The 17,185-nt window shown below is 41.0% G+C and overlaps 2 protein-coding genes across 2 annotated transcripts; one reads left to right on the top strand and one right to left on the bottom strand.

Moving 5' to 3' along the window:
- The first annotated feature begins 3,733 nt into the window (after nucleotides 1-3,733).
- LOC120421473 (actin-related protein 8) lies at nucleotides 3,734-12,024 on the top strand. The gene is made up of 3 exons (XM_039584690.2): nucleotides 3,734-3,832; nucleotides 3,887-5,294; nucleotides 11,722-12,024. The coding sequence occupies exons 1-3, from the start codon at nucleotides 3,806-3,808 to the stop codon at nucleotides 12,018-12,020; spliced, it is 1,734 nt and encodes a 577-aa protein (XP_039440624.1). The 5' UTR covers nucleotides 3,734-3,805; the 3' UTR covers nucleotides 12,021-12,024.
- Nucleotides 12,013-16,928, bottom strand: LOC120421474 (sperm-associated antigen 7). Its single transcript, XM_039584691.2, has 4 exons — nucleotides 16,739-16,928; nucleotides 16,511-16,667; nucleotides 12,576-12,916; nucleotides 12,013-12,510 (listed from the first exon to the last, which is right to left on the bottom strand). Exons 1-4 carry the CDS (start codon nucleotides 16,815-16,817, stop codon nucleotides 12,359-12,361), a joined length of 729 nt encoding a protein of 242 aa, XP_039440625.1. The 5' UTR covers nucleotides 16,818-16,928; the 3' UTR covers nucleotides 12,013-12,358.
- Nucleotides 16,929-17,185: the final 257 nt, after the last annotated feature.

Here is a 17,185-nt window from a genome sequence, read left to right as displayed (position 1 = left end):
ATGAACATGATTTTTAATCGGAAAACGGAATGCATTTTCGGATTCTTTGGACAATTTTCCACTAGGAGAAGGTTAAAAAAGTTTGTAAATAATAAATAATATGTGTTTTTGAAACACAATTTAAAAAAATCTCCAAATTTATAGGCAATTTCAGTTGAACAAATTTCATGTAAAATGTGAAAACTTGTGATTCGTCCTTCGAATTCAGTTTAAAATGCAATATAAATCGATTATTTTATAAACAAAACTAGTTTTAACAAATTTCAGGCAAAATTCCGACTTTTTAACAATTTTACCTAAAATTTATATGTATTTTGCTAAAAAGCTTATACACTTAGTTAACTAAATATAAACATTGATTTTTTTTCTTAAAAACTATATCAGCTACTTTAGTGATGGTACATTTAGCGTACAAATAAAGTTTGAACATCTTAAATATGATTTTAACAAGAAAAACTATGACTATCAAAGTCACCCCGGAATTAAAACTAAGAATTTTTAACGTAACTATTTTTCTAAACATTATTGAAAAAACTTTTTTCCGAAATAGTGCATAGACTTTGTGTGGTCTACCCCAGTACATGTTTTAAAAATAATAAACTTGAGAAAAACCTTTCCTGTTGGAAAATATTCTAAAAACAAATTGAAATCCTATCAAAGTCACCCCGGTTTACGGTAATTGTAATTGTAATTTATTTGGTAACGATATTGTACGATCAGTACCTAGCTGGACTCGGTCACTGGAAACGACCGGCGGCTTAGTGACCGACGAAATAGGCGGCGGGCCAGATGCGGGCATAAAAATGTCAAAATCTCTTCCCCCCTCACTTCGTCTCACCATCCAGCTGCAGATTTGTTGACAAACAAACGGAGCACGCGGTCGCATGATGGCGGCATCGAGCCAGAATTAGGGGTGATCATGTGATTAAAAATGAAAGTTTTTTCAAGAAAAATAATATTTTTCCGACCGAATAAAAAATTGCGAGCATGTTCAAACAATTATTCCTGATGTCGGAGAAGTGATAAAAAAGCAAAATTTTAATCCATAATTTTTCTATAAATTGAATTTTTTCACTCCAACTGGGAACCCCTAGGTCTATCCACGACCGTTTCCAATGACCGTGAGAAGATGCCAGAAAATCCAGCTACGAGCTAAATCCACAATATCCTGTTAGTTTACACTTTGTATCAGGGCAAGGAAGGGATTAAGGCTTGGATTAAGGAGATTGTACATTTGGAGCCATTTCAATTTACTATTTCTTTACCCTGAATTCAGAACCATCATTGACGGGTCTCCTACAAAAATTACTCGAAAGGCAGAATTCTCATAAGGACGAATCCCAAAAGGCCGAATCTCATAAGGCAAACCGCGCCCAAAAAGGCCAAACATCGTTTGTAATGCGTTTCCGCTTTTTTTGACGCGGTTTGTTATTATTGTTTTTGTAAACAATAGTTATGTAATAAAAAACATTTTCGAAATAAAGAAGACATAACCACAGACAAACAGACGTGACTCTCCATACAAATAATTTTTGAAATTCATCGTCCTTCGTCAAACCACCAAATCAAGGCGACGCCAGCGCTGCCTGGTGAGCTTATGCCGAAGCGCAGCCCAAACATACCAATACAAACCCATTACTGTCATGTGTCATGTCAGTGTATGCGTGAGACAATCAAGCCTTAACGATTGTAAACATCAACAGCTGATTTAAATAATGTTGTTGTTGCTTATCGTCAGTACTCGATGAAATAAAAATAAAAATTAACATCGACGGCCGAAGATGACGGCCAAACCATGCGGCAGCATCAGCAACGACGCACCACAACCGCAACGACAGAGACCAAACCACTAGTCCTCCCCGTTGCTCCCAAAAACATCTGCGTTTCGTTTCGAAACATCCGCGGGAAACGTGTCCACGGCGCAGTTAAGTTGCGTTAATTAGCAAAAAGTGGCGAATGAGATGAAAAAAGTCGCAAGGATTCCAAAAAACGCTGCTGCAAACTCTTAGGTACATCGAAACAGAACAACTGTGGATGAAGATTGAGTGGCTCTCACGATCGACGCAACATCGCCAAAAGGACGACCAGCAGCAGCAATCCATAAAGGATAAGCAGGTTGCTCCAAGGTTGCTCCGAAAGAGATGACTTCACCACAGAATCTGGCTTCCTCCGCAGTAGCGGACGCCTCATCAGCAGCCTCAGCAGCGGCAGGCCTTCCGGGTTAATAGTAGGGCAAAGGGTATGTCCTCGCTAGTCAGTCGCTCATCTGACCCTGGTCGAAACTGCCCCAATATTGTCCCGCAAAGCCTGGATTGTGGATCACCATTAGAATTCCTGAATACTATCATATTTTGTTGTTTTCATTTGCTGCCACGTGCTCACGCTCAACTTTACAACAACACACTGAGGAAAGACGGGCGAGCTGTCACGACAGCATCGCCATCAGCACCGGGTGAGTGGATGCCGAAGCTAAATTGCATTTGAAATAACCGTTTTGGCTCGGTTATTGAAGGACGATGGTTCCGAACTCGAGTGTCCCGTCTGTTTGTCTGTGTTCTTACTGCATTCTAGCAGAAATGTTCCACCGTTCTAGCAGGATTCTGGTTGAACCAGCTCTGTTAGAATATTTCGTGACTGGGAAGCGCGATCTGGCACGATTTGCCGCCATGAGCGAAAAACAACAACGATGAAGGTGCGATGTGCGAATAAGGTGGAATTTGATGCGATTTTAATCAAATCGCGGAATATCAACCCCCTCGATGTAAGTACTCATTTTATACATATTTCGCTTAAAATTATAAAAAGAACACAGTTCGTTAGTTTACTGTATCTTTTAACATCATAATCAATGAAAATCGTGAAAATATGAACAAAATTCTGAATTCCATAATCATTCTGCCTTTCGAGACATTCGGCCTTTTGAGACGTTCTGCCTTCTAGGCAAAAGACAAAATTCGGCCTTTTGAATTTCGGCTTTCCGAGATTCTGCCTTTTGAGTTTCGGCCTTTTGAGGCAATCCCTCATTGACAGTCATTGCCACAAAAGTGAAAGACACCATCTACGACCTTAAGCTGTTTCAAGACCCCCTTTTCTTTGAAGCTGCGTATCGGCCCATAACCGGAATGGCGTTAAATAACGTAGGTATTTTCATGTCCTTTCAGCGTTTCTCAACTGGTGCACTGTAACTGAAAATCGCACTTTGCTGAGTTCGTTTTCGCACTTTTTCATACGATTTTTTCAGTTCGACAAAAAAGTTTAATCGTAGTTGAACTGAAAAAATCGTATAAAAAAGGGCGAAAACGAACTCAGCAAAGTGCGATTTTCAGTTACAGTGTGAGGCCATTTTGGCCATTCGGGACCATCCCTAAACCACATGAACAGTTGTTTAGAAACCTCAGACACCCTACGCTTACCATAAAAAAAATGTATAAAATACGAGACCAAAACAATAAATAAAATTTGCTAAGCTAAAAATTTTATGTAAAAAATAGCAAAAAGATTTTTTTGTACTCAAGATTTTGTTTATCAAAGATCTTTTGGATTTCGTTTGCTGAGTGCGTTTGATAAATCTGTAAATATTTCATACAGATTTTTTTTCCACAAATCTGTACATGTCCACTCAAAACCTGCAGGTCACCCTATCAACATCAAGCCAAGGGCTAACCTCGCGCTAAAAAGTGTTTTTGTTTACGTTTTTATCAGCCGGGTTTCGCGCGAGTGTTCCGATATCCGAATCTGATTCAAATTTTTAAAGTTAACTTTGTGAAAAGGAAACGTGTTGATTTTGTGAGAGATTTATCACAGGATGGCCACCCCAAAAGAAACTCCCGAGGTTCGTATCAAATCAATTAAATTGTCAGTCAATTTACTGATTAATTCCATCCAGCAACTCCAAGCCCAAAACATCATCGTAATCCACCCGGGTTCATTGTACCTGCGGATGGGCCGCGCCTCAGACGTGAACCCTTGCCGAATGCTGCACGCCATCGCGCGGCGTCGCAAACCGGGTGGCATCGCCCACCGCGATCCGGTCCTGCCGGTGGCCGTTGCTTCCGTGCCCATGACGGGTTCCAAGTCCTCGAAGGATTCGCTGCCGGAGTTTGAGGAATGTCGGCTGGCGGTGTCTCACACGCTGCAGTCGTGCGTTCAGTCCGATGGCCGGCGACGGTACGCGACTCCACCGCAGCAGATCTCGGCGTTCAATCGAAGGTCCCAGCCGGAGACGGTTGACGGGCCGAAGACGGAGTGGCGGGACGATCTGGTCGGGGACATGGTTTTTGGGGAGGAGGTGCTGTGGTTGAACCCGGGCGGGGAGTTTAATTTGCACTTTCCGATTCGGAGGGGAGAGTTGAATCTGCACCGGAGTGTGGGCGGATCGATTTCGAGCGTGATAAGCGATCTGCAAGCGATTTGGGAGCACGTGCTGCAGCAGCGACTGCGCGTTGATCTGAAGCAGCTGCGGCACTACAAAGCGGTTCTGGTCATTCCGGACATCTACGACCGGGGCCATTTGAAGGAGTTGACCACGCTGTTGCTGAACAGGATCGGATTCGGTAGCTGTTTTCTCGTGCAGGACCACGTGGCTGCCACGTTTGGCGCTGGAGTCGGTTACGCCTGTGTTGTGGACGTCGGCGACCAAAAAACCTCCGTGTCCTGCGTTGAGGACGGAATCTCCCACCCTAGCACGCGAGTCCGCCTGGATTACGGCGGCGCAGACGTTACGCAAGCGTTCTACTGGATGCTCCAAAAGTGCGCCTTCCCCTACAAAGAGTGCAACCCGGCAAGGCCACACGACGCCTTCCTCCTCAAGCAACTCAAAGAAGAGTACGGTCACGTCAACCTGGACGTGTGCGGTTCGCTCGAGAAAAGCTTCTCCGTCCAAAGCCCACAACAGTCCAAACGACGGTTCACCCTTCAAATCGGGGACGAAGCCATCGTCGCTCCGCTAGCCGTATTCCACACGGAACTATTCTCCGTAACGGGTGCGAATCGCGCCCTCCCAAAAACCCAGAAACCATCCGCCGCCGACCCAAATTCGGAAGACTGCTTCGACGCGGAATATCTCCGTGAAACGGGACGTCGCGGGAAGGAGAATCTCGAGCAGACGGCCAACGAGAGTGGACTGTTGGGGGCCGGAGCGGGTGGAGACAATCCGGACGAGGATATGGTGGCGGATGGATTGGAGCAGGAGACGAAGGAGGTCGGAAGGATGGCGAATGAGAAGGACTTTATGCTGCCCGGTGGGCAGATTATTGGGATCGATCAGGCGGTGGTGCAGAGTATCGAGCGGTGTCGTGAGTACATTTTTTTTAATAGTTTTTGTTTTAACATTTGCATGTTTTTGGAAAAATATCGAACATATGATAGTTTTGTTAGATTTTGCTAATGTGCACCGTTTTAAATTTAGGTTAATATTTTCTAAAAATTATCAGTTTTTTGTAATTAGAAATATTTTATATTTGAAATTATTGTCGTAAAGCCGGAAAGCAGAGACAATTTTGTACAATTTTCGTCTCAAGCTGAGTACGGAGCTCGGATGAAACGCGATCAACAAAATTTTCAGAAGAAAAAACAGTTCGGTTTAATTCTAAAATTATAAAATCAAAAAAAACTAAAATTTCCAAATATATATAAAAACCGAAAATTCTAAAATTTTCATAGATTGCCAAAATTCTGCTGCTTTCAAATTTTGAAATTCCAGAAAAAATCAAATTTAAATCTCCGGCAAAAACTTTTTTAAACGAAAACAAATTTCATGGCTATTTAGATATTTTGGAAACTAACGATTGCAAAAAAAACTTGGACAGTAGTGTGGCTCACGGATATATGAAAAAGACAAAAGTGTTCAATTGCGAACGCCTCAACCGGAATTTTTTAGCATTATAGCCCTAGATGCTAGCCTGGAATTTTGAGCGCATTTGGTTAATGCTTAATTGTTCCACTCCTGAAGTTATAAAGAAATTTCAATAAATTTAATTTATTTATTTTTAACTTTTTAACTCTTCTTCGAGAAAGTTTTCCTATGTCCTATGAATTTTTCTCAAACAAGAGGTTTCTTATTGGTTTTGTTCCGGGGAATAACTTTGTAAAAAATCACAAAGCGCTAGGAATTGATCCCGGAAAGATACATGCAAATTTTTAGAGCACGTTAAATTTAAAAAATCCGTGCTACAAAAAATATCTTGTATGTTTTCGGAATCAATTCCTAGCGCTATGCAATGTTCTACAAAGTTGTTCCACAGACAAACAGACGTGACTCTCCATACAAATTATTTTTGAAATCCATCGTCCTTCATCAAACCACCAAATCACGGCGACGCCAGCGCTGCCTGGTGAGCTTATGCCGAAGCGCAGCCCAAACACACCAATACAAACCATGTGTCATGTCAGTGTATGCGTGAGACAATCAAGCCTTAACGATTGTAAACATCAACAGCTGTTTCGAAATAATTTTGTTGTTGCTGATCATCAGTAACAAATTCAAAATAAATAAATCAAGACCGACGGCCGAAAATGACGGTGGGTCTGTTCCACGGTCGGTTCCGTTTCCAATGGCAGAACCTCATGAGGCAAATCATGCGGCAGCACCTGCAGCGATGCAAGAAAATACAATGACAGAGACCACACCACTGGTCCTCCCCGTTGCTTGCATGTTCCGTCTAAGATTCCTCCTCCACCGAAAACATGAACCATTACACCTAACACCATCATCAACAAGATATCCCGGTTACGAAAACACCAGTAGTTGCCGCCGGAATAGGAAAATCCAATTTAAAACTAACGGAATTGATCCCCACGATGGGCGTTTGGAAACATCTGCGGGTAACGTGTCCACGGCGCAATTAAGTTGCCAGCCAACAAAACCAAAAGGGCCGAATGAGACGAAAAAAGTCGCGAAGAGTGGCGCTCACGATCGACGTCAAAATGCCAAAAGGACGACCAGCAGCAGCAATCTGAGCAGCAGTCCACGAAGGATAAGCAGGTTGCTCCGAAGGAGATGACTCCACCACAGGATCCGGCTTTCTCCGCAGTAGCGGGCGCCTAAGCAGCAGCCTCGACTTCGGCAGGCAGTGGAGCAGGCCTATCTGGTTAATAGTGGGGTAAAATGTATGCCCTCGCTAGTCAGCCGCTCATCTGACTCTGGCCGAAACTTCCCCAAATTTGACCCGCAAAGTCTGGATAGTGGATCACCGTTGGAATTTCTGAATTTCATAATATTTTTTTTTGTTTTCATTTGCTGCCTCACACGTGCTCACGCTCAACTTAAAAACAAAAATAAACACGCATCACACACACTGAGAAAAGACGGGCGAGCTGTCACGACAGCAGCGCCATCAGCGCCGGGTGAGTGGATGCCGAAACAAAATTGAATTAGAATTAACCGTTTTTGGAGGACGATGGTTCTGCACTCGAGTGTCCCGTCTGTTTGTCTGTGGTTGTTCCCCGGATCAAAACCTGTAAGAAACCTGAGAATAGGAAAATTTGATTGGGGTTTGGGAAACTTTCTCTAAGAAGGGGTTAAAAGTAAAAATTCCCTATAGTGAATTTTTAAAAGTTCCATACTAACTTCAGGTCAATGGTGGAAGTACTAAACCACAGACAAACAGACGTGACTCTCCATACAAATTATTTTTGAAATCCATCGTCCTTCATCAAACCACCAAATCACGGCGACGCCAGCGCTGCCTGGTGAGCTTATGCCGAAGCGCAGCCCAAACACACCAATACAAACCATGTGTCATGTCAGTGTATGCGTGAGACAATCAAGCCTTAACGATTGTAAACATCAACAGCTGTTTCGAAATAATTTTGTTGTTGCTGATCATCAGTAACAAATTCAAAATAAATAAATCAAGACCGACGGCCGAAAATGACGGTGGGTCTGTTCCACGGTCGGTTCCGTTTCCAATGGCAGAACCTCATGAGGCAAATCATGCGGCAGCACCTGCAGCGATGCAAGAAAATACAATGACAGAGACCACACCACTGGTCCTCCCCGTTGCTTGCATGTTCCGTCTAAGATTCCTCCTCCACCGAAAACATGAACCATTACACCTAACACCATCATCAACAAGATATCCCGGTTACGAAAACACCAGTAGTTGCCGCCGGAATAGGAAAATCCAATTTAAAACTAACGGAATTGATCCCCACGATGGGCGTTTGGAAACATCTGCGGGTAACGTGTCCACGGCGCAATTAAGTTGCCAGCCAACAAAACCAAAAGGGCCGAATGAGACGAAAAAAGTCGCGAAGAGTGGCGCTCACGATCGACGTCAAAATGCCAAAAGGACGACCAGCAGCAGCAATCTGAGCAGCAGTCCACGAAGGATAAGCAGGTTGCTCCGAAGGAGATGACTCCACCACAGGATCCGGCTTTCTCCGCAGTAGCGGGCGCCTAAGCAGCAGCCTCGACTTCGGCAGGCAGTGGAGCAGGCCTATCTGGTTAATAGTGGGGTAAAATGTATGCCCTCGCTAGTCAGCCGCTCATCTGACTCTGGCCGAAACTTCCCCAAATTTGACCCGCAAAGTCTGGATAGTGGATCACCGTTGGAATTTCTGAATTTCATAATATTTTTTTTTGTTTTCATTTGCTGCCTCACACGTGCTCACGCTCAACTTAAAAACAAAAATAAACACGCATCACACACACTGAGAAAAGACGGGCGAGCTGTCACGACAGCAGCGCCATCAGCGCCGGGTGAGTGGATGCCGAAACAAAATTGAATTAGAATTAACCGTTTTTGGAGGACGATGGTTCTGCACTCGAGTGTCCCGTCTGTTTGTCTGTGACTAAACCTTAACCAAATGCGCTCAAAATTTCAGGCTATGTTCTGGGGCCATATTGCTACAAAGTTCCGGTCGAGGCGTTCGAAATTGAACACTTTTGTCTTTTTCATATATCCGTGAGCCACGATATTGGACAGGTCTGGAGTTTTTTTTTAAAAAGGTCTAATAAACCAAATTTCTAGTTTTTGCTGGGGCTTTTGGGTGTTTTTTAAACCGCCTTGAGTTAGCAAAGCAAAAACTGAAAATTTATTTATTGGACCTTTTTTTTAAAAAAAAACATGTTAAAACACTTTTTTCGATAAAATTTTGAAATCATGGCTCGTAATTTAAATTTTTATACTTTTTTATTTTTTAAATAAATTTAACAAGATATTGGATGAATTTTAGATAGATTTAAATATAGGTTATCGTCCGGTAACGTCGATAAGATAATCGCCGATATTATTATCAAAATAACGATAACTATACTGCCCCTGATCGCATGAATGTCCCATATGCATTTTCATCGATTTCGAGTTAATGATGCAGTTTGGTTCAAAATTGTGTGCTCTTTCGAAAGAGCCTATAACATCCAGTACTTTTTTCTAGAAATCAGGAGGAAATCCAGTTTTTTCGCGAAAACTTAACACGTAGCCTTATGTATGGGACCAACTTCAAATGCGTTTTTCTCAGCTTGCTGTTTTTGCATATGGGACATTAATGCGAACATGGGCAGTATAGAACTACCGTTATCGTTATCGAACCTCGATAATTTTATCGTTAATAACTGTGGTAAAAACAAAATTCATGCCATTCCAATAACAAATACTGTTAAAATAACTGAAAGCGTTATTGAATCTTCTTACAAACTCCATTTACAGAGTGGATTCGATAATTCGAAAGGAACTACATTAGAATGAGCGAATCCAAATTCGCTAATTGGAACGACTGACAGCTGTCAAAAGCTGGAAACCACGTGTTCGGAAATTGTCGAAATTTGGTGTTGAAACATCAACAACAGTTTGACAACTGATTTTGACAGTTGAGTGCTTTTTATTGTGGTTTCGGAAATAAATCGAATTTTCGCGGCGACTCATCTGACACTACGCTCCGCAAACTGATCAACTCTGATTCTGAGAGTAACGTGATGTTGTGTTGAACGCGTGGTCGTCATTGAAAAACAATTTGGCGATCTGGCACCAAACCGAAACGAGCGATTTCTCTCCGCATTTTCTGTCTAACTAAAAAGTATCAGTGCTTGCGTGTTACCGTCGGAGATTTTGGATGATGATGTTGGCCATTAATGCAAGTAAAAATAGTACATATTTCATTTTGTTTTTAATTAGATTAGCCAAAAACCGCCGACAATAATTTTCGTCAGTCAAAACAAGATGGAGTAATCACAACAGACTTGGCTTACACACTGATCGAATAATACCAAATTAAGCTTGACAGAAAAAGGCGGAGAGAAAAAGTGCGGCGAGAGTGGAAATCGCTTGTTTCGATTTAGTGCCAGAGCGACAATAATTCGAATACGTTCAAATTGTCCAATGCACCATGTGATTTTTGGACATTGTTCGGCACCCTCCGCAAACGTCAAACAATACAAATTTGTTGCCGGATCTTTTTCCGGATCTCTTCCGGAACTTTGTACTGGTTTGACGTTTGCGAACAACTCGTCTCTTTGTATTCACCGTAATACATTCTGCTAAAACGCTTAACCAAACCACAAAAATAAGTGTTGGAGATCGCGATGGCTGTTAGGACGTATTGCAAACTAACCACCGATTTGAAGTTATTTTTCGAACATGCGTTGCAAATATTTTTCAAAGTTAAAGACGTTTAAAGGCGGTATTGGACAATGAAAAACAAACTCGCAATTTTTCGTGTTTGACAGTTTGCCAAACTCGCAAACTTGTTTGCGGAAAATCCTGCAAACAAATGCAAGCAAACGGCAAAACTCAAAAAGTGGGAGTTTGTTTGTCATATTCTAATACCTCCTTAAGTTTATTCACATGTTGAAACCGTGGCTTGTAATTTCAATCTTTATACGGTCAAAAAATCAAATTATAGAACGAAAAATCAAAGCATGCTACTTGAAGGGACTGAAAGCCGGATCTGGTGGTGACGTGGTTAGCTCTCTCACCCCAGTAAGGCCTGGGTTCAATCCCAGACGGACCTGGTGGCATTTTTCGAGACAAAATTTGCCGGATAACGCCTTCTATCGGATGGGGAAGTAAAGCGTTGGTCCATTTGCGTAAAAGAGGTTTTGGGTGACTCACCACACATCAAGCAAAACAATGTAAAAGGGCCGAAGCCGAAGTGTAAACAAAGAATCTATCCTACTTACAACTGTCGAGAAAGACAATACTTGGTTGGGCAATTATGCGTATCCAGATTTTTAAGCGAAGATGGCGTTCGAATGGTGAACATCCGAAATGTCAAAATCACGCAGTGGTACCAATATTCCGAAAAAAGTGTGCCTTGGCATGACAGCCACATTTCTTGACTTTTTTTTGATAAGGTCCTATAAACAAATGTAAACATTGAGTGTATCCCTTTCACACCTTATGTCAAAGTCCATCGGAGTAAGCGGGATACACTCAATGTTTACATTTGTTTATAGGACCTTATCAAAAAAAAAGTCAAGATTTGTTTTCTAATGTTGGTGCTACTGCGCGACTTTAACATTTCGGATGTTCTCCATTCAAACGCCATCTTCGCTTAAAAACCTGGATAGAAGTGCAAAGATGGGACAAACAGACTTGCTGTTGTTTTTTATGAGTTTTTCTATAAGTGAACATCAAAATAAACAAGAAAATCATATTAAGCACAACATTATTTAAACTTAAAATTTCGGTGATTTTTTTGTAATATTTCATCGCGATGCAACGAAGGAAAATGAGTTTAAGTTTCATATTTTCCTCTCCCATTTAATCTTTCCCATTCCAGCCAACGACGAGCTGAAGCGCAAGATGTACAGCTGCATCCTGGTCGTCGGTGGCGGCATGAAGTTTGTCGGCATCAGCAACTGGCTCCAGAATCGGGTCTCGCTTAAAATCCCGCTCGTTTACCGCTCCGAACACAACATCGTCACCAGCTCGAAGGACATTGACGCGGAGATTACCGCGTGGAAGGGCGCCGCCATCATGTCCTGCCTGGAGAGTGCCGGCGAGTTGTGGCTGACGGAGCCCGAGTGGACCCGGCACGGACTTCGGATTCTGCGCGAAAAGGCCGTGTTCATGTGGTGAATAAAGAACGTTCTTTATTCTCATGTAAGTTTTGTTTTGTTTCTTTTCTTTTTTCTCTACACAATTACTGGAAGAACGACAGCGAGAGGGAGTTTAAGTTGGTTTAAATCTGCTTAAAACTGGATATTGCTACTTGCTGAGACGAGTAATTCAGTAATCTCGTAATAAATTCCTACGTATATCGGTGGACGCGAAGCTTATCAACTAAGAAAAAAGAGATACTAAAGCTAAAACTGTGGCTAAAAAAAATCAACTCTCCGTTTTGGTTGGTCCACCGAGAAAAAAAAACACACCGACACGATGTATACGCACAATTCAAAGTCTTTGGACGAACGCTTCTAAGGTTGACCGGAAGTTGATCCTGCGGAGGAATCAACGATCACCTCCGGCGGTTCCTCCACCGCGTGCTGCGTCTTGAGCTTCTTCTTCGCCTGAATATCAGCCATAGTTTGCTCGATCGAGCGAACGTCGCGTTTGTTTTCGCTAGGAACTACAAAAAAAGAAAGCCCTTTTTAGATGTTTAAAAATTACTTAACAAATTGATGACCTCCTCACCATAACCGTACGTCTTGTTGGACTCTGTCTTCTTAGCTGCCTCCAGCGCCGCGTCCTGTCCAATCAGATGGACGTATTTGTCTTTGTAGTTGCTGACCGGAGTGGCGACCTCTTTCTCCTCGAGTGGGCGCTTCCGCAGTTCCTTTTCCAGCATTTGCTGTTGCTTTTTCTTCTCGCAGTACTCTTCCGCCGTTTGCTTGTTCCACGGTTCGCCGCTCCGTCGGACAGCGAGTTCGTCCTCCGAGGGCATGCCTTCCTTTTTGTACACCACGATGTACCGGTCGACGCCCTCGACGCCGAAGCTCATCGCGACCATGCCGGCGATCTCGGCGATGTCGTGACTGAGGGAGATTGAATTTTTAGTCTTTATATTAGCTTTGAATTAATTTAACTTTATTATTTATCTTTGAAAATTAAGTTCTATTTTTTCAAGTTCGTACAAAAAAAAAAAAAAAAACAACTTCCCAAGTTATGCGGTAGTGTAATGGCTCCTTTAGACTATGACAAACTAACTTGCACTTTAACGTGTTTGACATTTTGCCAAACTCGCAAATTTATTTGCGGCAAACTCGGAGGAGCTAATAGACTATGGCAAACAAACTCGCACTTTTTGTGTTTGGTTTCGTTTTATGGATAATTTAGATTTTTGAACAAATCTCTGATTAGTTTTCAAAAAGACGTAAGAGCCAATTTGAGTTGAAAATGGATTTTCCGAAAATAGGTTAAGTTTTGGAGCTTTGGTGTCTTCAGAAGAGTTGTTGCATATGGAAAGGGGCAACTTTTGATTTGGTTGAAAATTAGGGTGGTTCACGATTAGGGTGAGTTTGGAAATCTAACTTTACAGGAATATTTTTGGGTTGTTTTGTCTTCTTGAAAGTTGTTGGGCTTGCCAATCCAAGCAACTTTGTCGAAGACACCAAAATTTTATCTCATAATCTACGCCTTCTACGACCAAATTTATAGAAAGCATCTGAGCAAACCTTCAAAAATCAGTTTTTTTTAACGTGGCAATTCAGGGTTAAGTTTTAGAGAAAAGTGATATTCGGGGCACTTTTAGAACTCTAAAAAACAAACATTTTTATTATCTGACAAGTCAATTTGGACTTAAGGGTCAAAAGTTACAGCGATTTTAAGGTAAAAAAGATGCAAATTCAACACATAAATATCTTGAAAAGGCGCAAGCCAAATTTTAAGCACCAGGTTGCATTTGAAAGAGGAGATCCAGCACTATAAACGCTGAAAAAAATTTAGGGGTGTTTTTCTTTAAACTTGAGATATCATCATTTGAAAAAGTCTAATTTTCAAGGAAAACCTTATGGGACCACCCTAACGAATTTCGAAAATTGTCCAAATATATGTTTTTCCATGTAATTTTGCCCACTGAATCTGAATCTGCTCTCAGAATTGACCCAAAGTGTTGAAAAATTGGTTTTTGGTCATATTTTGGGTTTCCATGTAAAATTATCATTTAAAGCGAGCGAGTCCACGAGCAAAGCATACCCATCTCGCATCGACATCAGCAATCTGCCTGAAATGTTCAGGGGTTGTTTGTACATATAGAACTAGTATCTGGCCAATATATGAGCACTCTAGGTCAACGGGAAGTGGGGCAAATCGGGACACAAAGCTTGAAGGTTCAAAAACGTCAAAAATCTTAAAATGGCTATAACTTAGGCAAAATTCAATTTAATTTCGACCTGCAGCTTGTAGGGGACATCTGGAACTACCATCTGAGACTGAGAACGCTTTGGGTAAGGCAGTTTAACATATTAAATAGACACTTTTTTTTTGACGACGCTAATACCGCACCGACACCGAATTTAGAAAAAGGACAAAGCAATGACCATGGACAACGAGATCAACAAATTCTACCACAAACAACGCCGAAAAGAAGACTGTGTAAGCCAGCCGTTTGACGGAAGACTACGCCAGTCGAATAATTGAAATGTTTTTTTTTGTTGTTTTTTAGATATAAGTAACGCTTGGCCAAACTATGTTTACAGAGGCCAGTAAAATAAACACAAAAAAATAGACACTTTTACTTTCAGTGAATTTTTTGGTTGTAAATTTTTGCTCGGGGGACCCCATAGATCCCATTTTTTGGAGATAATTTATCATTTTTATCATATTCGTGTTCCTGAGACAATTTCACTATAGAAACATGCATAAAAATGTTTATTTTCATCCATTTTAGACCTTTAAAAAATTAAAGTTAAAAACAATTAAGAAGCTGTTTTTTTTGCTGGTGTCATCTAGTATCCTTGGAAACGAACTTGAATAAATGTGAATCGAAGATTTTTTAACTTTCATTTTTTAAAGGGTTAAAATGTATGAAAATAAACATTTTTATGCATGTTTCTATAGTGAAATTGTCTCAGGAACACGAATATGATAAAAATGATAAATTATCTCCAAAAAATGGGATCTATGGGGTCCCCCGAGCAAAAATGTACAACCAAAAAAATCACTTAAAGTAAAAATGTCTATTTAATATGTTTAACTGCCTTACCCAAAGCGTTCTCAGTCTCAGTTGGTAGTTCCAGATGTCCCCTACAAGCTGCAGGTCGAACCGAGTTGATATCTGTATGGAACACTTTTTATTTGAGTTTGAAAATTATTCTATTTTTTCACTAAAATGCCAATAACTCCCTTTAGAATTATCCAATTGGGATGCTTTTATCTGCATTTTGTTGCATTCTTTAAGCCCTTCCAGATGCATTTTGAGTTTTGAAATTAAATTGAATTTTGCTTAAGTTATAGCCATTTAAAGATTTTTGACGTTTTTGAACCTTCAAGCTTTGTGTCCCGATTTGCCCCACTTCCAGTTGACCTAGAGTGCTCATATTTTGACCAGATGCTAGTTTTATATGTACAAATAACTCCTGAAAATTTCAGGCAGATTGGTGAGGTCCAAACGACGTCCCATACAAAGGGGTATGCCCTGTTCGTGGACTCGCTCTTAAGAAGTTCTTCTTGAGAGCTTATGCGAACAGTCAGATGAAAATATACCTAAAGTCGGGTTTTACCAATGAATCAATGTGTTCTACACATTATTCATGTTAAAAACAAGTCATTTTCAACGGGCAACATGCATAACATAACATTCAACGCCATCTAGAACAAGCTGAGTGACGTTAAGAAGAGCTCGTACTTCCGATGCATGTCTGCTTACAGTACAACACTCAAGTAAATTTCGAGAAATCAGTGCCCTGAAAATGTCTCGATATTTACTAAACTAGCATAAATTACGTTATTCAACACCATTCCGGTTATGTCTACGGCAGAACTACTTTTAACCCTCTACAACCTAACCCCGCCTCTAGACGGGCTTCGATTTGAAAAATCGCCAAAAATCCATTTTTCAACCAATTTTTGATCTTTAAAAAGCACTGGAAAGAAGAACTCTTAAAATTTTAGAAAATTTCAGGGTTGGAAGTTTAACTTGTTTTATGTGACTTTGCCAATGTTTTTAAAAATGTCATTTTTTTAGGGGTCAATTTAGGCTGTGTTTTTCACTAACATTTCCAACATTTTCAGTAAAAAGAAGTATGCAGTAATTTTTGTAGTGTCCCAGACTATGCCTCTACGCATTTTTTTGCAATTTAAATGATGATGGTGCGATTCTATAGCAGAAAATGTGAAAAACATGCAAAAAATTGAAAAAGTGACTGTAAAAACATGAAAAAATTAGATAGGCGAAATGTAATTATATTAGGTGGTAGAGTAGGCCAAATACTACCAAAAACAAACGTAAACTAAAAAAGATAAATGCAAATTAAAATATTAAAAATGAAACAAGAAAAACATAAAACAAGAGAAGTAAAGTTTTTCGTAGAACAAAAGTTGCTCAAAATGACCTCCTGAACACGGGAAAAATAAATATTTTCGAAAAAAAAATTTGGGCAGTAGAGGGTTAAAGAACCATGGCAACTTACACCACCGATCTGTGCACCTTGTCCAGTGGCTGAAACTCCATGTACGTCCTCACAGGATCCTTCACCAACCGTCCCAATCTCTCTTCGGCGTACTTCCGGAACCGGTTCAGCTCGTCGCGTTCCTTGTTGCGCATCATCTCCAGCTCCTTCTTTTGCTCTAAAATTAGATATAGCGCGCATTTTTTCCCCACTTTTCTACTTTCATAAATCCCCATTTCCGCGACTTACTTTCGATCATTTCCTTTTCCTTTTTGTCCCGGGCTGGAGGTTTGTCCATGGCGCCCAGGATGGAACCTAGCAGATCCATCGCTTTTTATGTTCCTGTTTTCGCGGGTCTTGTGGAAGGAAGTTATGGAAGTTGATGTGTGCTTCCCCTTTTCGCTTGCTCTGTTTATCACACGAACGGGTTTGACAGTTCGATGTTTGCTGCTCAGCAGCAGTCAAAACAAAAATAATGCTTATTTATAAACACGCGCGCGTGGTGGACCGGGCAAGAACTTTTGGCTAGGGTTGGTGGTTTGATAGTGGATCGTTTGAACAAATAAATTTGAAAACTATTTTTTGAGTTTTTGAATGACGTTTAAATTTATCTTATGGCGAACTACAATCACTTAGAATAGGTAAGTTGATTAAAATAACTAATGGCCTATCTACAATCACTTAGCTTAGAAAAGT

Source organism: Culex pipiens, chromosome 2, assembly GCF_016801865.2.
Source record: "Culex pipiens pallens isolate TS chromosome 2, TS_CPP_V2, whole genome shotgun sequence".
Taxonomy (NCBI): Eukaryota; Metazoa; Arthropoda; class Insecta; order Diptera; family Culicidae; genus Culex; species Culex pipiens.
The sequence above is the reverse complement of the archived record's forward strand: the minus strand, read 5'-3'. Positions and strand labels throughout refer to the sequence as shown.

Bases quoted from the DNA above. Each gene is read 5' to 3' on its own strand.
- LOC120421473 (XM_039584690.2), top strand. From the start codon at position 3,806: ATGGCCACCCCAAAAGAAACTCCCGAG. The intron at 3,833-3,886 runs GTTCGTATCAAA...AATTCCATCCAG, and splicing joins CCCCAAAAGAAACTCCCGAG to CAACTCCAAGCCCAAAACAT. The intron at 5,295-11,721 runs GTGAGTACATTT...TTCCCATTCCAG, and splicing joins GCAGAGTATCGAGCGGTGTC to CCAACGACGAGCTGAAGCGC.
- LOC120421474 (XM_039584691.2), bottom strand. From the start codon at position 16,817: ATGGATCTGCTAGGTTCCATCCTGGGCGCCATGGACAAACCTCCAGCC. The intron at 16,668-16,738 runs GTAAGTCGCGGA...ATCTAATTTTAG, and splicing joins GGAAAAGGAAATGATCGAAA to AGCAAAAGAAGGAGCTGGAG. The intron at 12,511-12,575 runs GTGAGGAGGTCA...CTTTTTTTGTAG, and splicing joins CAACAAGACGTACGGTTATG to TTCCTAGCGAAAACAAACGC.